We start from the raw sequence: 26,117 nt of genomic DNA on the forward strand, positions 1-26,117 counted from the left end.
TTGAGGTATCTTAATTTTATTTTGGACAAGTTAAAAGAACAAATCTGTATCACAATACTAGTCATGATCCTTGATCAAAATGGAAAAAACCCCAAACCATTGCTAAAGATATGTACACATTGAGTGTGAAGAAAGGAGGTGGGTGGGGGGGGGGTTCCAAGGGTAATTTTGGGAGGGGTTCCAAGGTTAATTCTGGGAGGGGGAGGGGGTGTGTGGTATTTTATTCTCATTAAAATGCATTATCAGGTTCTTGAGTGAGTGTGCTGGCCTTGGCTGTACCAAACTTGCCTTGCTGGCTGGCTCGCTGCATGTTCTGGGACAGCCCGACATCCATAAAAAATACAATAAGTTTCTCTCTTACTCTTTCATCATTTTGGGGGCGAGGGGATCCCCTGCACGCCAGTGGGTGGGGGGTTGCCCTCGTCCATGGGTACAACAATGTGCTGCACTAGGTTTTAAAACAACGGAGACTGAAAGCCCTTGAGAAGAAACATGTTTCCCCGTCACAGGCGCACCAACAAGGCTGCAGTGGTGCAGACGTATTCGTAATATGCAGCATACGAAGTGTATCATTTACAGTATCAAAAAAAGGAATCAAACATTATAATAATAAACAAAACAATCAATCAATTGAGAAGACTTTTACACCTTAAACATTTTGCGCTACCGGTCGTTTCCTGCTATATTGCGGCTCCATAAAGCTGTGAAATACTGGCTTTTCTGGCTAGGTCAAGATTCTGAGGTCCTACTGAAAGAGGGACAGAGAGAGGAGATGGAGAGAAACTGTGAAAGACAGAAGTGGGGAGAAATGGTCCAACGTCCTCCGTCCTATTCTGTTTATTTTTCTTTTTTTTCTTTCTATTTTTTGTCATCATTCTGTGTAGTTGGTGCTGCCATATAACTACTCAAAACATTCAAGTATTCTCTCGTTTAAGGAAGACTCTTTTAAGGCTTCTGTGGCAAAAGAAACAGAAAAGAATGCACTAGATAATTCTTTGTTGTAGTGAGTCGTATCCAAGTGGAAGGGTCTGCAGTAGATCCATTCCTTGTGGTGTTTCTATGGTCTGTAGTCCCTGCAGGGCCAACCCCATCCCAAAGCACTGTCCAAGGCTTGGACAAAGAAGGGGACAGTCACAGTGTGTGTGTGTTTGTTCATGTGTGGGAAGAAAGATCAAGTATGACTATGTATATGTCTATTTGTGATTGAGCCTGGAGGTTTGTGCAAGTGTGTGTGTGCATGCGCATACAAGTCAGGGAAATAAGACTGTATTTGCATCTGTGAGCGAATCACAGAGCTTTTTTATAGAAATGTATGAGGGTGTGTGTGTGACAAAGACAGAGAAAGAAAGAAAGAGAGAGCGAGAGAAAAGAGGAGGGAGCTGTACGTACCCAAGTTCCTATCCAAGTTTTGGAGATGGAAAGGGGCACTAAAAGTATGTGTGAGAGTGTAAGAAAGGGACCAAGAGGAAGGGGTTGTGTGCTCAGTAGGTGAAAAATAACCAATATCCCAAATCCCTATCCGACCCAAGGAAAGGGGGTAGCGAAAATTGTGGGTGTGTCTGTCTGTGTGTGTCTGTGTGTGTGTGTGTGTGTGTGTATCTGTGTGTATATAGCTCTGTGCTCAGTAGGTGGAGGAGGTGGTGCTCATGGCATCCTCGTTGATGCGCGTGCTCCCGGGGTGGACGCTGGCGAAGTACTTGACGTCTTTGTCAGGGTCCATCTGCAGCGCCACCAAAGTCTGCTCCAGGGCCTCGTGGTGACAGTTGGCTGAGTTCAAGAAGTACTCTACACATACAAACATACAGTACCAAATGTTATTTTTTTCCAAGCCTACTATTAGCTACCACAGATTTACTCTACAAAGGTTTTTGGGCTCAAAAATGTATTAAAAGAACTTTCAGGAGTTTGTGTGAAACTCAAACACACAAAAACATTGAACTCAAAACAGATAGATGGAACTTTAAGTGTGCATATTGTACAACCTCTGTGAGAATGGAAGTTTGTGCATGTGTAGGTGTGCATGCATATGTGTCTGTCTTTGTGTGCAGGTCTTTGTGTGCGTGTGCGTGCGTGTGCGTGTGTGTGTGCGTCTCACCTCTCTCCAGGACGTGTGCGTGTGTCTCACCTCTCTCCAGGATGCTCTGGCGGATAGTCTTGGCCAGCAGTACCCTGACATTGGGCACGGGGTCGGCAGCCAGCTGCAGCAGGGGAGCCAGCAGGTGCTCAGAGAACTGCTCCAGAGACAGACAGCAATCCTCTATCACCAGCTGAGAGAGAGAGAGAGAGAGAGAGGAAAGAAAGAAAGAAAGAAAGAAAAGAAAGAAAGAAAGAAAGAAAGAAAAGAAAAGAAAGAAAGAAAGAGAGAGAATAAAGTAGAGAGGAATAAAGAGATAGAGGGCAGGAAAGACAGAGGGGAGAGACAAAAGTGATGACAAAATAAAGAGACAGCCACAATGGACAAGTTCACAAGGGGAACGGAGGGGGGAATGAGACAAGGTATTGAGCAAGAAAGAAAGAGATAAGAATGAAGATGAAAGAAATCAAGGTGGCAAAAATAGAGAAAGGGGGAATTAGAGAAAAGGCCAGATAAAAAAAAAAAAGATGGGGAGAGAGGGAGGGGGGAAGAAAGAGTCAGTCATTTGAGCCCTTCCCTCACGTGCCCAAGTGAGCACCCTCTTGTCTCATTGTGCTCCCAGACAATAGGCAGCACTGTGTCCTACACTGTGTGACAGGAGGGCCAGGCCCAGTCAAGTGGCCCTACTGACTGAGCTCTCGGCTAGAGGGGCTGTGTGTGTGTGTGTGTGTGTGTGTGTGTGTGGGGTGCTCTGAGGGGTGGAGTGGAGGTGCCAGTCCTCAACCAATCTGGTCTGGGCCTACAGCCAAACCCCGAACACTAGCCTCAACACAGGGGAATGACAGACAATTTCAGACCTCCAGAATTTCTCATGACAAATGAAAATGCGCAAGTTGTGTGCTTAATCCACACAATGCATGACTGAACCAGGAAACAGGGTAATTAAACTCTCAGCTTCACATTGTTAACAATGCTTTACAGGTCCCAGTGACTCATATGCAGGTAAGTATGCAAATATGTCTGTAATGGGGTTTACAGACATACATGTTTAAGTCTTACCTGACAGACAAAGGCAAAGGCTTGTCTCCCTGACCACTTCGGACAGTGGCAGAATTTATCCACCAGCTCACTGAGAAAATCTACGAGCAGCGATGGACAGGTGGAGAGCTTCCTAATGATCTCACTCACCTGAAAAGAAAACACACACAGACACGCATCAAAGAATGTATCTCTGAGGGAAGCTCAACACCACTTATACTTTATCTCCCAATAAAGAAAGGCCTGGTACATCACATAAGACATGCACAAAAGTGGCAAGAATGCAACCGAATTTAAAACGCATACTTAAATACAGATATTACAGTGTTATGTCATCACTTGCCATCTATTTTGGGATAGATCTGTAAACGATACCTAGAGCCATTACAAAATATAATTATTAAAATAATCACAGCCACATTTAAAAGAATATTTAATGTGCACAAATCGTTCTGGGTCTGGAGAAATATGGTAGCCTGGGGGTATTCATACCAGTCTGTAAGATGTCCACCGCACAGATGACACTCTGTCTGTGCAAAGTTTAAAGGCTAAGGGTCTCAGGTAGTCATACACGTCCTGTGGACTGTACAACTCCAGTAACATCACCAGCTGCCTGCAAACACATAAGGAAATCACATCAAGTTATCAACATAAACCAGTATGGGGTTTAAAACAGCCACACCCAAAAAGTATACTCATTTCTGAGAAGGCAAGATAGTAACTAAGATGATGAAACAGGTCAAGTTTTCCTTTCATTTTCTGGTCAAGAATGTAGCTGGTGAATGCTACAGAGTACACCCTGCCGGTTTAATGATTTCTCCCTGATAAGGGCTTGTTCTGAGGCTGAACTGAGACTGGGAACAGAGCAGAGATATGTCTGAAAGTAGGACAAAGTTCTATAAAACAGGCGGTCTTGGCTTTTGTAGTGAAATTCTTTGGTTGTTAGACACGTACTGCCTAAGTGAAACAATGCTGCCCTGCGGGAAGAGAACTATTCCACTGGAAATATGATGTGTAACAAGAGTTTGCACTTCAGAAACATTTCACAGTTATTAGAAGCACATAGTGAAAAATTCATGAATCTGATGAATTTCGGAGAAATCACATCAAATAGAGAAGCACCACAAAAAGAAAATGGAGATGGAGTAATATTGTATATGTAAATCAGGCGACTTACTCAGACAGTTCTGATCTGAACCGCCAGTTACGGCTGTTGTCCGTGACGAGGAACTCCTGGAGCTGATACAGATACTTGCGTCGCGTCTCCTGATGTAAAAGCTGACGGGAACGAAAGCAGAAGAGCTACTCAACACCAGCCACGAGAACTGACCAACACATGCCAACTGACATTAGTACCAAGCCAATCTGAACTGTCAGTATGGTCACAGTTCAATGGTGTTATGCAAGAGCAGAAAGTAATGCTGAGAACCCAAAAAGTATGGAACAAATAGCCAAGCCAGGTAGCTAGAGCCTCCCCCCACCTTCCCTAAGGTAAGATTTTCAAAAACAAAATCCCAAGTGGTGTTTTAGTTGATGAATGAACAACCACAGGTGAGAGGAGTCTTTAAAATGTGGCTTCTGAAGCACACATGACAGAAAAGGGATATCTAGCGAGCCCTTACAGAGAAACAGACTCCAGACTCCACAGACAGAGAGCAGTTCTCACCTTAAGAAAGTCGTAGAGGTGCTTGAGCACTCCTATCCGCACCTCGTCCAGGTCCTTGAGGAAGCTGTTGAAGATGGGCACCAGGTCAGCCGCTGTGAGCTGGTCCCCCAGAATAAGCGCCAGCTCGTGGATGGAGAAGGCCAATGTCCGCCGCACTTTCCACTGCAGGAGGGGGGTATGTGGGGAGAGAGGGAAAGGTTAAGGGCATAGGAGATAGGAAAAGAGAGACAAAAAGAGACAAATAAAACGAGATGTTATCGGCAGCTGTTATCCCACTTCTACCCTTGTTGCCACATATGTATTTAGTCATGCATATATAGCGCAGAAGGCAATCTGTTTGGTTCCTAGTACTACTTTCTTTGGTCACGGAAAACGATAACGTTGGGTAGTTTTCTTGGTTACAGTTGACTACACTGTTGTTAAGGCTGAATCCTTTCACTTGCTTTTCTGATTCTATGCTTGCCAGCTTGCTCGTTCTCCAGATAGCATGTTATTTAACTAAGAATTCCTCCCGTTCACCCCACTGGGAGAATATGGTTATTTTGTGCATTCATTAGCTTGCACTCACTGCAGCAGCTTCTATCGATGGGCAGCTTTTCAATCAAGCGTTATATACTATGTTTTTTATAGTTACCATTGAAGGCTTCCAGAGCACCGACATAGAACAATGATTACACTTTTTCACCGGATCTACTTTTATAGGCATCCCGATATAGAGAATTAATGGACACCGTAATTTTTGTCTTTATAGACATAACGGCTATCTCCATCGCAATCTTTTTCCCTTCCTTGATATTAATTTCCATTCCATGTAATGTTATCCCACTCTGACTGAAGACAGAAATTCTGGCTCAAAAACATGACTGATCAGCGCAGATCCAGCCGATTCACCTTCTACTGAAGGTTTCAGAATAGCTGACAAAACAGTAGGTGTCCATGAACTCTCTATAACGAGCCACCTAAGGTGAAGATCCAGTGAAAAAGTGTAATCACTGTTCTATATCAATGCTTCGGGAACCTTGAATAGTAACTATAAAAACCATAGTATATAATAACGGTTGATCGAAAAGCAGCTCCTCTAAGCAGACAAAGGAGAGAAACTGTACACACCTGCATGTCTGAGGCCAGTGTTTCATAGGTGTCACGCAGACAGTGCCAGTTCTGCCGGCCCAGGGTGAAAGCCACGCCCGGCAGGCTGTAGGCACAGTGCTTGGCGATTTCCATGTCCACTGTCTGGGCCCGGGATGGGTCTGTCATGGACAGGTACTGGTCCAGCAGGGCCTGAGGAACCACATCCTGAAAGGACACACAGGGGAGAATAGTGAATGCTAGTGGTTGTGAATGGATTAGCCAAAAAACGTAACGTGTTGCCCAGGATTTTCACTAATACGTTGCATTTCAAGGGTCTCTTAACCTTCAAATATTTTTTAAGCTACCAGCAAACACCAGGAAACAAAATCCTTTAATAATGTACCACATTTAGTCAAACTAAACAAAATAACTAAGTCCTTCATTTCACTCAAGGCCTGTCCAGCACTGTCTGGGACCTTAGGGGACTACCCGTTTCGGTGTAGCCAGCAGTGACTTCAGGTTGCCAACACTTTAGACTCAACTCAGAGACGGAAAGAAGTCAAGCATTTCTTTGTGTTAAACGTACAGGTGGCTACTTAAAAAACTGATGTCAGTCTTCAGACTCATATTTGGTATCAGGAAACACTACAAAGTACTGGCTATACCGCTTTTCTGAATGTACGTCAACCTGTTTGGGGACAATAAACCTGCTTGCCCTTGTAGCCCTGGCACAGAAGGCATTTGTGTAATCTCAGAGTAGACGGTTTCAGTTGCATCTGATAAGACAGGACAGGCTGCCTGGTTGATAGCTGTGAAGTGCCTCACTTACAAGCAACCACGTGGAAAGCTGAGCCGAGAACAGTTCATTGGTGACATCATCAGTGATGACCCTGATTACTGACTGCTGTTCCATGTACAGTGCCATGTGTCTTTAAACAATGCTTTGCACCACTACTGTACCACTCAACAGTACAGAGCTCAGTACAAGGTAGACCTGTGGGAAAGGCCCCTCCTGTGTCGAACAGTTTCCAGAGTTCCATAACCCACCTGATGTTTAGATCTCTTCTCCTCCTCTGGGCTCATGCTACTGTCACTCAGGTCCGAGTCGTCACCGTGGCTGATCTGCAGGGTGGGATCCTGGCTCTGGGCAATGGAAACACACGCACACACGTACACGCACATACACACACACACACACACATACACAGCACTTTCACTGAGCAAGCAAAGCAGGAAATGCATCTGTTTCCTTCCCCCCACCCTCTCCCTCTTTTAAGGCCCATATGGTGTTATTTTTTTCCCCCATTCAGTGCAGAACATTCTTTTCCCCTGATGACCTTGCCACCCACACACGAGGAATAGAGCCTATAATGCAGCATCGCCTCACCTCCAGGTCACTGGAGTCCAGGAGGGGAACCTGTTGGACTTCAAAGGGGTTGTCATGGGAGATATGGGACTGGCGGGGCTCTAGGTAGGCCTCCCCAAGGTGTGCATCCAGGGCGCTGGCCCGAAGGGCCGCAGTCAGTACATCCACCTGTGCTGCTCACAAACACACAAACAAAAGGCCAGGGGCATGAAGAGAGTGCAATCGTCAATCAGAACTAATACATTTCAGATACAGATGGCCAAAAACAAACAAAAACAAAAAAACACCTTACAGGAAGGAATAGCAAATAATTAACAAAGGGGCTCATCAACAATGCCAAACTGGTGACCTGGGACAGCCCTACTGTGGCCATCTGCCAGAGAAAGGAACCAAGCGTGCCAATAACGAGGTGCTATTCCCAGGAAATAATAATAAACAGCTAGAATAGCTCCCTTTATTGATCTCATTAGGGAATGAAACCATCTGCTAAATTGTGAAAAGTAATGCGGAAAGAGAAAACTCCTCCAGGTCATTTTTTTCCCATGTCATGGCAATGCTCACTTCCAGCTGTGTGAGATAGCACAAAGGATCTCTCAGAGACGCCCTCCATTCATCTGCAGCGCCGCTTCTTGCAGCTCACGCAATAATGCAGAAATGTTTGGTGTTTGAAGTTCACTACACAAGAAATATAATCATGTCATTTCACCACAGAATCAATACCTTCATACATGAATAAACAACGAGTCAAATTGAAAGAGAAGAAGTAGAGACAGAGGCAGGAGTGAGAGATAGAGAGAGGCAGGAGTGTGAGAGAGAGAGAGACAGGAGTGTGAGAGAGAGAGAGGCAGGAGTGTGAGAGAGAGAGAGAGAGGCAGGATTGTGTGAGAGAGAGAGAGAGAGACAGGAGTGTGAGAGAGAGAGAGGCAGGAGTGTGAGAGAGAGAGAGTCAGGAGTGTGAGAGAGAGAGAGTCAGGAGTGTGAGAGAGAGAGAGACAGGAGTGTTAGAGAGAGAGAGAGAGCGAGAGAGAGGCAGGAGTGAGAGAGAGACAGGAGTGTGAGAGAGAGAGAGACAGGAGTGTGAGAGAGAGAGAGAGAGAGAGAGAGAGAGAGAGAGAGGCAGGAGTGAGAGAGAGAGAGACAGGAGTGAGAGAGAGAGAGAGACAGGAGTGGTAGAGAGGGAGAGAGAGAGAGAGAGAGAGAGAGAGAGAGGCAGGAGTGAGAGAGAGAGAGAGAGACAGGAGTGTGAGAGAGAGAGAGAGACAGGAGTGAGAGAGAGAGAGAGAGGCAGGAGTGTTATAGAGAGAGAGAGAGAGAGAGAGAGAGAGAGAGAGAGAGAGAGAGAGAGAGAGAGAGGCAGGAGTGAGAGAGAGAGAGAGGCAGGAGTGAGAGAGAGAGAGAGAGGCAGGAGTGAGAGAGAGGCAGGAGTGAGAGAGAGAGACAGGAGTGTGAGAGAGAGAGACAGGAGTGTGAGAGAGAGAGAGAGACAGGAGTGTGAGAGAGAGAGAGACAGGAGTGTGAGAGAGAGAGAGACAGGAGTGTGAGAGAGAGAGAGACAGGAGTGTGAGAGAGAGAGAGAGAGAGAGAGAGAGAGAGAGGCAGGAGTGAGAGAGAGAGAGAGAGAGAGACAGGAGTGTGAGAGAGAGAGAGACAGGAGTGTTATAGAGAGAGGCAGGAGTGAGAGAGAGAGAGACAGGAGTGAGAGAGATACAGGAGTGAGGCGAGCTTGCTCTTGTCTCCTGCATTGGCGTGTTCCATCTCATTAGATCCATAACCCAGCCGCCAGCAGAGCTGTCCAGCACAATGCCTGTGACCTCGTGCTGTTTTTCCTCCGTTTCCAAAGAAAGGCTTACTGTTTCCCCTCAGGACAAACGTGTAAACACGGACCAGTGTCTCCCCGCACTCGGAGACAGAGTCGAAGTCACGAACGCGCTGTCCTGAATAGAATACTTATGCTGCCAGAGTGAGCTAGAGCAAGGCTGCTGTGAGAAGACAGCAGTAAGGGATGAGGAAAAGTGACGAGGCAAGGCGGTGTGTGGTCAGTTACAAAACTGTCCCGAGGCTCTCGACTGGAAATTAACCAGCCGGGGCCCTGAGGTCTTTTCCAAGTGAGAGTCTTACTTTAACAGTATGCCCTTTCTATGGCTCCATTTAAACCACTGTAGACACGATATATGGAAGTGTGTGCTGTGCTGCAAGACAATGCAGATGTCAAGCAAACTCTAATATTATATGGTTATAAAGTAAATTCATTTTGGTTAAAAAGTGGGGGGGGGGGGGACGTAATCACGTAATCACCTCAGACGGTAATCGACTGGTTTCATGCCTCACGACAGCAGCCGCAGCTAAGAGGAAACCCTGAGGTGTGTCTGCCACACGAACGTGTTCCTTTGTTTCGGAACAGAAAGGCATCACCCAAAAAACACACAACCCCTTCAATCCCCTCCCCTCCCCTCCTCTTTAGGATGGCTGGCCACTTGCCAAATATATCTGCTCCAGTCACAGCCAAGCCACTCAGCCTCGTATCCTTCCACCAGAAAAGTACAGAGAATCTGCTTAAGACCCACAAGCCTGGCCAAGAGGAACCCAACAACTTCCCCCACTCTATTGTTCAAGTGGACATATTCTGCAACTCGATTTGTGTCGCAGTTACCACAACAGCAAGCACTTATCAAGGCTGTGTGTTATTGAGTTAAAACGAGACAGATAATTAGAGTAAAGCATTTCTTGTGATGCCCGGTCCTCAGCAGTAAGTGAAAAGAAAGGCCTTCTGAAGTGTTCTGAGATGTGTGTTTTATCAGGGGAGACTAGAGCAATGCTTCCTTCAGAGCTCACAACTCAAAATAAGGAAGTCTTTGTGGAAGCCACATATCCCTTGTGAAACTTAAAAGTGTGGAAATTCTGACAGTGCAAAAATCAGCTTCCTACGCAGTGAGCTCCTGAAACATTTAGTAGGGTTTGACACTCGCTGTGTCGGTGTCTAGTGAGACATCAAAAGCTGTAGGAGGAAACTCCCGTCCGTGCAGTTAAATGTTGCATTTTTTTATTTTGAGAATGAGTTCATAATTATCCAATGCCCCCATTTCCTTTTTTGCTTCATTTGTCTGATTCCAAAAGCTCTACAGAATCCCAACAGCCATGACAGACAGGGCAGCTTACCTTTCACATCCGGGTCGTCGATGTGCGGCTCCAGATTCTCAATGAGCTCCTCGAGCTGTTTCCTGCCCAGGGTCGGGGGAAGTGCGTTGGCCCATGCCACAGGGGGTCCAGCACCTCTGGGGGATGCGCTGGGGCGGCCCCTCTCCTCCCTCTGCAGCTCCAGGTCCAAGTCGATGTCGGGGATGGGCGTCCTCCAGTAGTGGAAGGAGTTGTAGAGCTCCTGCTCTGGGATGTCTTCTTTCTGCACAGGAGAGACAGCTGGCGAGGCGCTGCCGGCCGTGGAGTCTTCTGTGGAAGAGGGCGAGGCAGGGTTCTTGCCTTCCGGATTGTTCTGCGGGGTGTTTGAGGGCTCATCTGCCTTGGTGCTTTGTGCAGAGTTGGAGAGTTGATCGTCCGCAATGGGTTCCTCGCTCGGGTTCGGCGGTTCTTCTTTTGAAGGGCCCGGGTCAGGTTCCGAGGCGTTGTGCAAGGGTTCCACCTCTCCCAGGAGGCAGCTGGAGTCTGTGTTACCGTGGCAACAGGACATATCACCGTTGAGAGCTTCGGCGGCCTGCTCCCCTCCGCCTTCTTCGGCGACGTCCATGTTGCCCTCCTCATCCATCCTACAAGGACTTGCCGTGTCACCCTGAGAGTGAAGTGAATTCTGGGAAGTGGAGTCCGGAGAGACTTCAGAGGTCACATTATCCTTCTGTTCCACATCGACAGGAAAATCCTCTGGACTCTTTTCCGTAGCAGCAGAGAGAGAATCTTGTGCAGCATTTGTGTCCGAATTTGACTTCTCCTCAGCACTGCAGACATACAAGGCAAATGAGGAAAGATGGAACACATACTTACACATCACATACTGACTGACATAACATATTCTACAACTGTTCCAACTATATGAGAGTTTGAACATAACACACAAATCAATGATTGAAAAATATGCGACACAGAACCAGGTGGCAGCACAATAAATATTAGGAAGATGAAGGTTAGTTCTGTGCCAAAACCACAAGGTCTGAGTGTACCTGTTTTTCTGTGACTGTTCAGCGGCCCACTCCTCCTCCTCTTTGAAGTACTGGCCCACGTTGGAGAGGGGGCAGGCAAAAGTGGAGATGAACTGACCCAGGGACTGAAAGGCAGCTTGTCGCACCTGAAGGAAGCAAAGCACGAGATCATGACCTTCATCTAACTACCAACCAGCAGCACAGAGGTGAGGAGGAGTTCAAACTACGCCATCCTTGGGCGAGTGTCCCGTATTCCATTTATTCATTTTAGAGATGACTTTATCCAAAGTCAATTTCAGCAAAAGGTGGGAAATACAGATGAATACAGATACACAGCAAAGGCTGTAGGCGTGCTTACACTTGCAGAATAGAAGATTAAAACATATTTGTAGTAATGATGCTATGGACCACATGGATGTAAATCTGGACTCAGTCAAACCATCCAAGTTTTCCCTTTCCCCTTGGAACAGCTTTAGCGAAGTAGCTACGGTAATGGATAGGACACACTGGTAGTAGCAGGTTGGAGGTGTAATACAGAGCAACCACTTGTTGCAGCTTGTGATTCTGTTATCAACGTGTTACACATGAACTCAGCAGTGTTTTGCAAGTTTAGGCCTCGTCTCCCTAGAACACTACTAAACCATGACAGTTTGCTGATAAACTCCTAAACGGTGGAGGGAAGGAGAGGAGGGACGGGAGGCTTACCCAGCGCGAGGGGTCGCTGATGAGGTTGATGAAGAGCGATGATAGTTTGGTCCGGCGCACTTCTGGCGACGTGGCAGAGGAAACGCACATGAAGCACTCTGCGCAGGCTTTCCGAACCCCCCACACGTTATCCGAGCAAAGCTGGAAAAAGCGTGGCAGCTGCACAGGAAGAGAGAGTAGCACAGGGAAGGAAAAACAAAAAACAAAACAGACATGGGGGGTGGGGGGGGGGGGAGAGACAGAGAGAGGGAAAGGGAGAGAGAGTCAGACTGGAAGCCCAAGGGCTGTGTCCTGCCCCAATTCACAGGGAGAGGGCAACACAAAATGTCAACAAAGGCCTTTGCATAAAATTGGCTGAAAATTCAGAGAACAGCCACTTTTTTTTTTTTTAACATTTACAATATTAAAAGTACACAGCATGCAAAACACTTAACAGAACAATGGATTGAATGTTTAACTATGGCCAAATAGGTCTAAAGCAAGGCTAAAAGCATATTTTTTATCTTGACCACAAAAGACTTCAAGAAGAGCCATAAAATATTTCAAATAGCATAGGCTAAAAAGTGAAGGTCCCAATCCAATGAATTTGTATTCAAAAACCCTTTGTGTTCAAAGTCGGAACATTACATTAACCCAGGAATGTATTACCATTTCCGAATAGGTGTACAGTAAGTAATGTTATTTAAATGCATCGTTTATGCATTAGAAGCACAGTAATATGAATGCGTGAAACTGAGGGCCACTTCCTGTGTTACTATGCACGTACCAGCAGCTCTTCAGTTGCCTCCCCACCGACGACACTACAAATATCTCCAAAATTTGCAGCACAAACCTGTCAATACAAAAATGAGACACTCAGAATTGAACTGAAACCACCAACATGAGTGACAAAGAACGATGAAAGACCTTGAGGCTCTTGGCATGTTGCAGCCCAGCCAATCAGCAGCAGTTGTAGAGCCCACTGACCTTGCGCACGTGAAACATCCTACAGTCACAGCACATCTCACAGAAGCGTGGAAGGAAGAGACGCTCTGTGATGTCCTTCCCCACCATGGGAGCCATCTTACAAATGATCTACAGTGAACACACCCACAAACGTACAGTTAGAGGAGCCTCACTTAAAGGGGCAACACATACATGCCACTTCAATTGCCAATGAAGGTTTTCTTTGGATATATGTAAGACGCTCACTGTGCAAAGGCTTAATCAAAAACATAGATCAGGAGCAATCAATGTTAATGATTTATGACATACAGTATAGAGTGTTCTTATTGTTGGCCACTCCTGAAATGACCTTTGACTGGTTGTGTGTGATGTCATTCAAACCAAAATCAATTGTACTGGCCTCAACATACAACCAGACCTGAAATCCTCATAGATCATATGCACACAGCCACAAGCCAACCGGTGGCCTTTGTTGTTCTTGTCCTGTCTATTTGAATGAGTATATCCCATAACGCACTTTGAAACTCAAAGGCCATAACTTCTCTCTGGGTCTGAGATCAGTCACATGACTTCCACTCCTGGGCCCCCCTCCACAGACAGCCATGTGACTCACCGCCATGGCCTCCGTCTTCACGTCATCATTGCTGTCCGGAGCCGTGAGATCGACGAGCACGGGGCACACCATGATCTCAATGTCCACCCGGTCGATCAGCTCCTGCTCCAGCAGCACCAGAAGGGCTGCCTGGCTCGTCTTGCGAACCTGCAGAGGAACACAACAAACATCTCGTTGCCACAACAGAAAACATCATGACACGGGAGACGTTTCTCCAATTCAGCCAGCAGTTGTTTTCAACAACAGCAATAACTTAAAGCGACTACAGGACTACTAAACATTTAATATGTCACAATGGTCTATAACAGTAGTACATATTCATCTGTACAACAGTGCAATGAAAAATAATTTACTTGTGATTTCTAAACGTTTCCCCATCATACGGTCCCAGTCCTCTTACCTGGTTATTCGGATCAGCCAAGTATCTCACTACAATTGGCAGTAAGTACTTAGAGAAGGCATATGGAATGGAAGGTTTGTTCTCCTGACAGAAAATGGCAATGTGGGGGACTTGTTCCATGAGCTCTGCTCGAATAGTGGGCTCTAAAGAAAAAAAAGGTTCATGTCAATACTCAAACCATGCCGTTATCGGCCCAAAGAAACAGCTTATCCAAAAAAAAGAAAGATGGTGTCCCCGGTGGAAACACAAGGGTCAAGTTTCACAGCTATACTGCTGAATGTTCAAGACCAAATACTGGCCTACATGGCTTCTAGCCAACTGGCTCACGACACAAGAGGTACAACCTTTAAGCCTTTTCAACTCTGTGCAGAATTCCAACATTTACCCAAAAGCAGGCACCAAACAAGACAGCATCCACTTCAGTTAAATGTACACAGCACAGTTTACAATGAAGTTGAAAGTTTCACACTGTACACAGTCCATAAAGTGCTTGGATGTTTGAGACTCTCCTAATAGGGGTACAGTACACTTCAAAACTAACCGGCCACCCAAAACTTTGGGTTATAATTCAAGGACGGCCCAGACCACATGAGATTGTTCCTACAGCATATAACACACTTACCATAATAACATGTGCATGTCCCAATTAAGTATTGCATTACACAGGCACAGCGACCTTTACTTTTTTCCCTTAGCACAAGGACATGCATTCTAAAGCTCCCATGGCTGCTCCCCAAGGGACATTGTGAGGGGTTAGCCGGCTAGCCTGCGAGCTAATCCGCAAAGCCTGGGCTTGCAGATTTCACCTTTTGTGAAATGGCAGCCAGGTGCAAGTGCTGAAACAAGCCAGTAACACAACAGCATCAAACATTCATGGGCCCTTAATGGACAGTGTGAAGCCCCAGTCACCATCTGTATTTGTGACAGACAGAAAGAAACTGCCTAAGCATGACTGACAAGACTTGGACAACTTCAACTTCCACCAGCGGGAGGATATTACTCGAGCAACCCCATTTCTTTACTTAATCTCCCAAGTACACTTCAGTGAAAGATACAGCATATACCTGTAATTATCTAACTGTGAAAACAGGAATGGGAAAACAACCAAACAAACATTTGTTTCATCAGAATTTGTTTTATCTCTGATGACCTAGCACACATGAAGGAATGTAATTTTTACTTTTGAGAAACTAGAATTTCATTAGACATTTGAGGCCACACATACACCCCCCCAAAGAACCAGCAGCTTACCTGAGTCGTCAGCAAGCTTGCTCACTCTCTCCAGGACTGCGATGCAATCCCGCTCGTCCTCGCTAACTGCTTTTAATGTGTCCAATAAACTTCTGGCCACCATCTGTCTGTTAAGTATTAAATGCGCAAAAAGAGTCAGAAAATAACAACACTTCATCCATCACACAATCAATAAGGCTAGATATCAGCTCAATTAGTACAAGAGGCCATTACCAAAAACCAATGCAAACCCTATTACAGAGGAACAGTTATGTACGAGAAAGTGCAGCACATATTCATCAAGGTAATGGGCAGAAACAGAAAGAGGCAATGCTGAAATAGAAGGGCATGCATTGGAAACAGAATATTTTATACCTGTTAAAAACGTTTTCACTTGCAACATATTTATCCAGTCTTCCCAGTGGTGTCAGCATCTCATCTTGCGATACAAAATCCAAGGCTGAAGGTATAATAATGACGTCAGACTCTGAGCTGTAGTCATCCACACCAACTATTAGAAACATTGAAAACACACTGCATGAGCACAGCAGCCCCTTCACCGACACAGACGAGCAGTGTGGAACAACAACAGGTGAAAATCTCCTTCAGAGTGCCTAAAAGAGATTCTCCGCACTAACAAAAAGTTACATCTGTAAAGTGTGAATACATCTAATGTGAAAAGGTCATCAGAAAGCTGTGAGCAGTTAATGTCAGCGTTGATTTTGTGTACTTGGCGAAAACGACGATACACCGAACTGGGATCTCAAGCCAGTTCGACTTGGTTGTGTTGCCTCCCATTCACATGTTATGACAGTTCTAATGAAAACCTTAAAGAAATGCCTCAGGCACTTTCAAATTATCAGCATCAAAACGAAAATATGAAAGGCAGAAGGAAATAGGCGCAATCACCTTGTGAAAATGGCCTAGGATGTCTAATACTACCGGTTGTTAAACAATAGTCGAGAGCTAAATATGCCATACTTCAATTACGCTATCGCATTTCCTTTACCCTACATTGGCACAGGACGCCACAGCAGTATGAAGAATTGCATGTGTTATTTCAAGTGAGAAAGAAACAAACGCGATGGCTTTTCTAGACAATGACATGGCCATACTAGTGCAATAAACAATAAGAATACCGACAAATATGAACATTTACTGAAAACTGACATTATATCAGAGAAGTTAGCGAAGTGAGCTGGCTAGCTATATTAGCTAGCTAACTCAAAAGGGGTATCTAGCCAGCTAGCTCAGAATGACCGATTCATTTAAGCTACAAATCTTACTTTGAGAACCCCATTTGTTATATTCAAGTAGAGGAGTTAGTTGGTTAGTTGCCTAAACATAATCTATCGCCACGTCAAATAAATAACGTAAAACATGGGCTCAAGTTAACGTTCGGCTCACCATGAACAGTGTGCTCTGCTGTGTTCTTTCGGAAAGATTCTGCTTACTAGCTTGCCAATATCAAGAAAAATACCTACATTAACGGGGTTCCATGCTAGCTACCTAGCTAGCTCGCTCGCTCGCCCAGATTGGGATAGGGCTAATATGTGTTAGCATTTAACGCCTGCTAACACTAGCAACCAAACTTCTGTGTGTGCGTGGTGTGACATAACGGCAGCCGATTTCAAATTTAACTTCCATTGGCATGATTAGTTTCATCCAACACGAAGCAAAGAACATATGGAATCTGCGGGGCAATGAAGCGTATACGTTGTATGAACCCAAGGCCTCACCCAGGAGTGCAAAAACCGACACAGAGGCGTCCACTAACGTTAGTAACGTTACGGTTGGCCTCTACTAGCTGCCGGACTTCCACATTGATGAAAACACTGTAGTAAACTTACATCCGTCTATCTCCTCTTGGGAATCCTCTTGGAGCAAAGATAAATCTGAAAACAAAGAAACCAACAAGTAATCAGTCGGCACTATTCATTGTTTCGACTAGCTACCGCTTCAAACCAGTAGCTAATATAGACTATAAACACCAAGTTTCAAGTCCGTTCTGCTCTGGCTTCTGTTAACAGTATGTACGTACCCGCCATCTTGTCCTGGTCCTACATTTAAAGTGGTCTCTACAGATGAGGCAACAACTGGAAGAGGGAAAGAGCAGAGTTGAGTTTACCTAGCAAGCTCGCATGACAGGCACGGAGATTTAAGTGTACAGTGGAAAAAAAATACACCACCTAGAGGAAAGCGTAGTAAACGACACACAGACATATTCTAGAACTAATGCAAAATAATGTTTTTTGTTTCAACACAATATAAAGGTAACAGGTTTCCTTTGAATTATAGTTTTTTTTTAAAACATCAATACTAGAATGACACGCTAACATCGCACAGTTTATCGTATCATTCTATTAAAACATAACATCTCAAGTTAACACCGCAGAAAGAAGTAACACAGCAGTGTCCAAAAGCAGGTTACACTGCAGTGACCAAAATTGAATCATTTAGTTTGATCACATTTTTAATTAAATTATTATCTAAAGAACAAACTAAATCAGTTGACATGCATGGCAGCAAAACAAATGACAATTCCACCTAAGGTTCGTTCATTCTTGATTTAAATGAGAACAGTCATCGCAGTTCTTTTGATGCTTTTGTAATCAGAAAATTGCACTTTTACCTGGCTCTTTTCAACGGTGACGTGCATATTGATGCGCGCCGCCGAAACTGTACTCGTGTGCTCGTCCCCTGGCTTGGTGAAAGTCGGTGCGCTTTTGGTGAATATACGTTCACTCCGTCTCTGTGGCTCAGCAATCTGTAGCTAATACTTGACAGCAGACATGTCCAAAACGGAGCAGATCCTAATTCTTGATCCAGCCATCGATCTCAAATTTAAAGGTACGACACAATGATTCTTATTACTTATAGGAGCAGCTCTAGCAGTGGATTAGCTGGCTAGCTAACTTAAAGCCAGCTAACAACTTGTCCCAGCTAGCCAGCTCGCTAACTAGTAGCTAGCAATACACCGGAGAGATAATATTACAACCCCGATAGCCACCTGTCAATGGCCGCCGCCATTTTGCGAAAAGGAGCGGGGATTTTAAGGCCTTAAGCTAGCGAGCTCCAGAATTACGTTCAGTCTTTCTGGTCCATAACGCTCGTTGTAACTATCTAGTTGTTAAAAGGCACTTGACTGGCTTAGTTATTATCCAACGATAACGTTATATTGCCCTTGTCAAACGGCCGAAGCTAGTTGAACAGATCACCGTGGACACCAACGTTAGCTAGTCAGCTAGGGTAGAGTTTGCAAGGTTAGCTAATCTCGTTGACCCTAGCTAGCTAAGTGTAGTTTCAGCGAACCAGTTTACGCTACAGGCTCTGGCTAATTATGGAACTAGTCGGGTAGTATACGTTGATGCCTCTCATACGTCTACTAATGTTAGTTGAGCGAATTGTTGGTAGTATTCGACGTAAGAGTTGAAGTTTATCATGCTCAGTGACTCAAATAAAATGTAAAAGGCTACCTGTCTGGTTTGCTGTCTGCCACCTAGTGAAGTGGTAACCTTAACGTTCAAATCTGAATTGAATTGAACTTATCATGCCCAATTACCTAGTAAATGGTTTTTAGCTAGCATTACCAGACTAAAGGAATGCGTAATGTTACAGGGAGTGAGTGTGTACTGACAGTGTTCTCTGTCCATTCATTTTTCATTCATCATTACAACTAGGCCTACACGTCACAGTGAAATGCTTCATTCATTATACTTGCACGCATATTACTTAATTACATTTTCATAATTTGATTGTTCCATTTTCCTGCATCGATGCAGAATCTTTCACGTTCAGCATCGCGATGTATCGATGCTACGATTATTTCCCCTAGCCTTAAATGTTTGCAGTACGACTAAATTAATAGCAGGATAACTCTTTGACACCCTTCCTAAGAAAAATCACAATTTGTCACTTGTTCAGTGTTTCGGCAATGTTGTTGTCTAAATGGATGTCAGCAGTTGCTTTTCTCCGAATGTGACCAGTTATGAGTGGAATATGATTTAGCTTGTGGAGTTAAGTTGAATCACCTGCCCCATACTTTAGGTAGTTAAGGAAACTGTGAATTTGTGTTAGGCTTTAGCTGTTACTGTAATCCTATGTGGAGAAGTGGTCATATGGTATGCGTGAGACAAAAGGGGGCTTATAAAGTGGCCTTTGCATAACTTCCAACCTCTCATGTTCCTGCTTTTCACCAAAACTATGAGTCAACATGTTTGAGAAGAAGTTGGGTGTAGTACTGACTGCTTCATGCTCTCATTGTGTGAATGTGAGTAAGCCCTCTTCTCGTGCTATGATTGGACTAACATTGCCAAATGTCAACACAGTTCAAAATCATTTGAATGCCTTGTGAGTGTCTCAAGAGAAGTTACCTCTTTGTCTCAAGGATTTCTTAAAATCTGTGAGGAGTAAATGAAGGTTAAGGATGATGGAAGAGGAAGACATGAAACACATTCTGGATAAAGATAGCAGAGATTAAATGCAAATCACTGCCACATGTATTAGCTGTTGCAGAAGTCAAGCACATAATTAAGCTAGTTTCTGAAAAGCAAGGAGAAAATTTGAAATGCACCAGAACAGTTTTTTGTTAGTTATGAGTGAAGTGAGTGAATTGAGAAAAATGTGAAGTGTTTTTTTTTTTAGCTGTTTGGCAACAAACAGGACCACTTTCTCTCTCCTGAAATGTTAATTTTATATGAATTTTACAAGCTTTCTTTCACTTCTCAAGGCAGTGTTGCAAGCTTGTTCTTATGCAACCATTTAGTTTTATGCAAGCATAGTCAAAACACTTTGAGCAGACTGTCACACATACATAGTCCACCCACCTCTAGACAGTCTACAGGCTGCAGTGGCTGGTTAGACTACATATCTAACAAGAGACATGACCCTTCATACAAGAGCAAAAATGTTGAGAGAAATTTAGTTTTTTTTTTTACTTGCCAACACATTGGAGGCACAAAGCCTACGTGTACTCGCTGATTTTTATGTTAGCGCACTTGTTCACAAACTCCATTTTGTACTCTTTAAGAGGCGTTCTGTATGCTGGTTATGGGCTGATACACTTTTCTTGGTTCTTACTCACCTGACAGCACCGTAGCAATTCCCAATCCAGCTATTCAGTCATGCCCCTGATGTCCTCATAGATGGCGTGTGTAGACCCACCTTATCTTCTTTTATTTCTTTGTGATGGCAGGTCCCTTCACAGATGTCGTGACTACAAACCTCAAGCTGAGGAACCCCTCAGACAGAAAAGTATGCTTCAAAGTGAAGACCACTGCGCCTCGGCGGTACTGTGTACGGCCAAACAGCGGTATCATTGACCCAGGGGCCGCAGTCACTGTCTCAGGTAAGAGTTGCCTGTGTCTGCCTCATGCTACCACAGGTGGAGGAGTCACATGTCCAAGTCATCATAATAGAGCGTATTACTTTACAAGGACAGCAATGTTTTAATGTACGACTGTCCAGCTATCATATCTTATAGTCTCATTTGTAACCGACACACCATCACTTGGCTCTGTCAGGCAGAATAGTATTTATCTGGTCAGTCTGAATAGGACTGTGCGAAGGTACTGTGTCATTGACTTAATCAGAGTATGACAAACTGAAGCCACTATAAATATATTCCTGGCCATTTGTAAGCTGAAAGCTGTCGGGTCCATGAAAAGTGGCTCACTAACAAGTTCTTGGCACATAATGCTGCAACAGATATGGGAAACTGGAGGGGCAAAATTATAAGTCACGTTTGGATGATGTTACCTGCTGTTGGTATGTGGAATGGTGATGCCATCACCAAAAGATGACATTTTTTAGGGACCCACATGAAATGCAGATTCTGTCTTCTTCTGTTGGACCATTTTTAGCTGTGGTCGTCAGCATATGACCAACAGATATTCATAAAATAACATTCATAACAGATATTCTCTTTATTCAGTTAAAATTGCAACATATTTTGCTCACCCTCAGATTCTTTGTCAAAGTATACTGTATATTCAGTCAAAAAAAATATGTTGCCAACTTGATGCATGATGATATGTGTTGATTTATTGTGTATACTCAGTTTAAGATATTTGGTTTAGGCTATGTTCTCATATTTTGACCTTTTACTAAAATGATAAATGGGAAGAGTGAGTGGCTGGGACATAGGGTAGTTGAAGTAAAGTGAACCTGCTACTACAAAAGAATTTGTATTGAATGTTGCACTAAAAGAAATTGAGCCGTGGCTGAGTTTACGAGTGCAATAGGGCAAGCTGTACTTTGAGGAATGACAGATCATGTGAGAATGCTAATGTTACACCTGAAGCAGGAGACACTGATGTAGGTTAGCTTTTCAACAAATGCCAGGGAAATGTGTCAAACGGTCTAAACCACACTTTTACTAACTTGAATACTGTCTAGCTTTAGTTTTTTGCCTCGTAGACTAGGGTTGTCACATTAAATCTAACCTATAAGATCTATTCTATTCTTCAATTCTGTTATTAGCTTGCTAAACTTGTACATTTCTTGCCTGGTGTGCATGCTAAGTTTTCATTATTTTAAGAATGAACACATTCAGACGTATGTTCAATAGATACAATGTGGTCATCCCGCAGATTTATTTTCTTTTTCTTGTCTGCTCCTGACTGGTTGCCATCCCACCATTACTATTGTTAATGTTTTCTTATAGCCTTTATATCATCACCATAAGAGAGGCAGGTTGGAGGCTAAACAAACCACAGGGAGACAGAGAGGAGGGGGCACTTCAGTCTTTTTAATGTCATGATTTTGGTAAAATATAGAATATTGGTATAAGAGTCGGAAAAGTAGATTATGTATTATCTATCTGAACTCCGTTTAATGTATTTATTTTATGGTGCGCCTTGTGGCACTTGGTGATTGTACAGCGTGTGACTTGCATGACCTGCGAGTACGTGGCAGCGGCCCTGCAAGAAGAGAGAACTGATCAATCCCATGCAGAAAAGGAGAAGCAACAAAAACTAATCAGAGGAGTCATTCATAACTCTTTCTTTTCCTCCCTAGTAATGCTGCAGCCGTTTGACTATGATCCAAATGAAAAAAGTAAACACAAATTCATGGTGCAGACCATTTTCGCACCACCCAATGTCCCGGACCTGGAAGGAATGGTAAGACCCTCTGTCAGACTCTTTCTGTTGGCCGCAGCTTGTATCCCTTGGCCATGGTTCCAATGAAAAAGTGAGATGTATGTCTTTGATAGCACAGTGGTGTATTGGTCACCTCAGTTTCACAACAGATGATCATTAGTTATGTCTTTTCCTGCAATTCATGACATTTGGCAGTAGATGGCAGTATATGCACTTCTCATTGACTTCCTCGATGAAATCTCCGTATAATTTTGAGCGCTCAAGAAATAGGTTAATGGATGCTCCTTCTTCACTTGGTGTAATGAATCTTTAACATGCACAAAATTGCTTTTTTTTTTAAATGAAATGTTAATTACTTACATTTCGTTGTTATTGCATGCAGAGAGAACGGTCAGTGCGTGATGTGTATGTATAAGTTCAAACCCTACTGACAAAAGGCTACTGCAGAGGAGTAACCATCCATCATAACGCATGTCAGTTTTACAGAATGAATGCCCTGTGTCTAATTAGGAAAATGAGTAAATCAGTAAGGTATTGTGGTCTCTGTACCAGATACATGGCTCAAAACCTTGCATATCTGTATCTCACAGTGGAAAGAGGTGAAACCTGACGACCTGATGGACTCCAAGCTGCGATGCGTGTTTGACATGCCTTCTGAAAACGATAAAGTGGTGAGTGGAGTCCTTAGTAACGGCGGTTGTTGCGAGATGACTGCAATTATTTAACCTTTTCGCGGCTCTGCTGTTCCCTGTTCTGCGTGCTTGGTAAATGTTGCTGCTGCTGCTTTTGATTTAGCTATGGTTGCAGGGCTCTTTTATAATGCAACAGGCTCTGTTCCTCACAGAGACTCTCACACTGCTCCTGCACATCCTACAAGGCTGGTCTTCTCTCTCTCTCTCTCTTTCTCTCTCTCTCTCTTGTCCTGGCTGTAGGTGCCTCTTTTCCTCTCCACTCACATAAGTACCATCATTAATGTAGGCTATGCGCACATTGCTTTTATCAGCAAAACATCATCATCATCATCATCATCATCATCATCATCATCATTATCATTATGGTCATCATCATTTCTCTTCTCGCTCCATTAACCCTGCACTAAGTGATCAGCATTCTTAATCAATGGCTTAAAGTTGAAGGCTCTCCTCATTGTGCACGTCCCACAACACTGTTTGTTTTGGTCCCCTTCTTATTATCTCATCTCACACCATAATGAAGGGGTGAGTTATTGGTTTCTCAGGGCCATTTGAGTGCTTTGCCGTAAAGAAACGCCGAAACAATACAGTTTTGTGGGGCCTAGGAGTAGGGATGGGTATCGTTTGGGTTTTTTCCGATACCGGTGCTTAACCGATACTTTTAAAACTATACCGGTGCCTAAACGGTGCCTGAACCGATACTTAAAAAAAAAAAAAAAAAGCGCAAAACGAGGATTGACAACATTAAAGAAAGGCTTTTTTTATTCTCAAGGCTAATTTTCTTCAAATTGAACAATATATTAACTGTTTAAAGTATACTATGAATATAGATACATACAAAACACTTTGCTTCAAGCTACAGCTTAAAACTTTTAAACTTCAAACTATGAATATTATATTAACTGTTAACAACAATTTATTGTATGCTTAAATACATATAAATAAATACAAAACACACACACACTCTCTTTACAGACTACAGCTTCAGCCTTTGGAGTCAGACATGTATTATTTAGTTTGCATTTATTTCATTAAATTTCACAATTTTCGGATTTGTTTATACCTATCTTTTCTATTTTGTTTAGGTAATGTTGTTACTTGAACACACCGAGCGCGTGAAGGTGTACTGCCCCTTCAAGAGACTATTGCACCGGTTGCTATACAACCGGTACCTACCGTTTTAGGTTTGCGGTTATCGCCACCGTTTAGTTTTTACTTTTTAGTCTTTAGAGCTGCCGTTGACTATTGCCTTTTCTCCCCTCTTAACACGCAATTTTGTTGTTGCATTTGCTGCACGCCGCAGTGTTTGAATCTTTTTGTGCGAAATACAGCCACACTTTTGACCGTTTACCTTAAGCTATTTTCTCTGTTGAAAGTTCTATACAACCAGTCCCTACCCGGACCGAAATGTCACGCAGATTTCGGTGCTTCCTTTCGGTGCCTGAGCCGATAGAAATTAATAACAGCAACAAATTATGCAGCTAAATGAACAAAACTTACGTAAAATGTTGTCTTATGAACAGGAATTATTTCAGGCTGCAACATGTAACACGGAGGCTGGTTTCAAAACAGTAGAAAACTAGCAATAGCTAACTACTGAAACCAGCCTCCGTGATTTGTTGCTGTTATTCATTTCTATCGGTTCAGGCACCGAAATCTGCGTGACATTTCGGTCCGGGTAGGTACAGCTTGTACTGAACCGGTGCCATATTGGTACCGGTTCTCGGTACCCAACCCTACCTAGGAGCAGCAGTGTGACGCACTGTTGTCTAACATTGAGTGTCGGGCCACCATGGATGTTTCATCTGCTGTCGACCCTGCTTGTGATTGCATGCTACTTGTACCCTTCCCTCCCCCCAACCCCCTCCTTACCCTCCTCCCGTGTGCCTTGCTGGCACCGCCCCCAGTACCCCAGGAGCTGGCCCGTAGGGCTCAGCACCCCACAGTACACCCCCAAGGTTCCCAAGTACCTCGGTGACAAGGCCGCCATGACCCCTGGCGACTTCTTCACCCCACTAGGCCGCAGGGCCGTGTGTGACCCAGAGGAAGTGGGCGACAACCCAGACATGTCACAGGCCAGTAAAGTGAGGGGCAGGAAGTGGAAGGTTTGTGGCAGGGAGACAGAGGTAGGGTGATGGGTAAGGCATCAGAAGAAAAACTAGGATGAAGTGGAGTGAAACCAGATTGCTCATGGCATTACCCCAGATCGAGTAGGCTGAAGTTATTGTAGAACTCCAAGATTGTGTACAGAATAGGTCAAAGTTATAGCATGTCTGACAAATCCCGGATGTCCATATTAAAAAATGTAGACGGATAAATACAGGAATAATAACACAAAGTTGCTGTCACAAAATGTCAGTGAAGGGGACATTTTGAGGGGGAGTTCTAAATCCCTTTTGGATTTGTTGCGAAATGACCAGCTTATTTATTAGTGTTCCATTATGAACTTTATAAATTAGTGGTTATTCACTTAGGGATGTGAAAAGCCAAGATTCCAGAATTATCGTGCGTTCAGGCAGCTGGGAATTGGGAGAGTTCCCACTTCGGAACAAACAAGCAATGGTATAGACAGTTTAGTGTGGTTAAGAAGGCTAGCTAGGCTACCTGTGCTAATGGGTACAACCTAAATAAACGATGAAGATGAATGATTTGTGCAGAGCAACTTAAAAAAAAGGGTTATCTTTAACCATAAACGTTGCAATGTCAAACCTACTTCTCAGAGCTCTGCAAAACATCCCACTCTCTTAGTGGAATGTTCCAAGTTTGACAGGCATTCAGGTGTATTTTCCCACTCGGAGGTTGGAAGTTTCCCGCTTCCCAGTTGCTCATGAACGCACCATTAATGAAGTTTAGCTCTTCACTTGGAGTGTAATCAGCTCCAGCTGTACTAACAGAAACATCATAACGCTTCCCATACATCAGTGAAACTGATCTTGATTAACCATGAAGGGAGAAAAGAGTGTTTGTTTGACATATTTGTCTGTGAATTAGCAGAGCGGATCTGTTGTTGTGATCCTCAAATTTGGCTCTCACAGACCAATGTCCATCATAGTGATGATAATAGAACTTAAG

General features: G+C 44.0%; 2 protein-coding genes across 6 annotated transcripts in view; one reads left to right on the top strand and one right to left on the bottom strand.

Annotated features, from left to right (window-relative positions):
- On the bottom strand, positions 1–18,026 carry ppp4r1 (protein phosphatase 4, regulatory subunit 1). Of its 5 annotated transcripts, none has more exons than XM_080855376.1 (21): positions 17,886–18,026; positions 17,295–17,349; positions 17,104–17,148; positions 15,629–15,764; positions 15,275–15,381; positions 14,024–14,166; positions 13,624–13,770; positions 13,032–13,139; positions 12,832–12,897; positions 12,066–12,224; positions 11,382–11,506; positions 10,372–11,159; positions 7,237–7,388; positions 6,897–6,992; positions 5,889–6,074; positions 4,779–4,940; positions 4,290–4,390; positions 3,605–3,725; positions 3,134–3,262; positions 2,126–2,267; positions 1–1,785 (listed from the first exon to the last, which is right to left on the bottom strand). In XM_080855376.1, exons 2-21 carry the CDS (start codon positions 17,299–17,301, stop codon positions 1,622–1,624), a joined length of 3,084 nt encoding a protein of 1,027 aa, XP_080711502.1. In that variant the 5' UTR covers positions 17,302–17,349; positions 17,886–18,026; the 3' UTR covers positions 1–1,621. The 5 variants fall into 5 exon arrangements, with proteins under 5 accessions (XP_080711502.1, XP_080711501.1, XP_080711505.1 ...); XM_080855375.1 differs by having other exon boundaries at positions 2,096–2,267; XM_080855379.1 differs by lacking the exon at positions 17,886–18,026 and having other exon boundaries at positions 15,629–15,713; positions 17,295–17,302.
- vapa (VAMP (vesicle-associated membrane protein)-associated protein A) overlaps positions 17,938–26,117 on the top strand; it is an 11,267-nt gene continuing 3,087 nt past the window's right edge. Inside the window, exons 1-4 of the mRNA XM_080855380.1 lie at positions 17,938–18,103; positions 20,448–20,600; positions 22,271–22,374; positions 22,944–23,024. Of these exons, the coding sequence (XP_080711506.1) occupies positions 18,046–18,103; positions 20,448–20,600; positions 22,271–22,374; positions 22,944–23,024 (396 nt within the window). The 5' untranslated portion in view covers positions 17,938–18,045. The remainder of the gene's footprint in view (positions 18,104–20,447; positions 20,601–22,270; positions 22,375–22,943; positions 23,025–26,117) is intronic.

This window comes from Sprattus sprattus (genome assembly GCF_963457725.1).
Source record: "Sprattus sprattus genome assembly, chromosome: 17".
Classification (NCBI taxonomy): Eukaryota; Metazoa; Chordata; class Actinopteri; order Clupeiformes; family Clupeidae; genus Sprattus; species Sprattus sprattus.

Coding starts and splice junctions, on each gene's coding strand:
- ppp4r1 (XM_080855375.1), bottom strand. Junction 15,765..17,103: donor CCAAGAGGAGATAGACGGAT/GTAAGTTTACTA, acceptor TGTTTCTAATAG/TTGGTGTGGATGACTACAGC. Junction 11,160..11,381: donor GAACAGTCACAGAAAAACAG/GTACACTCAGAC, acceptor GTATGTCTGCAG/TGCTGAGGAGAAGTCAAATT.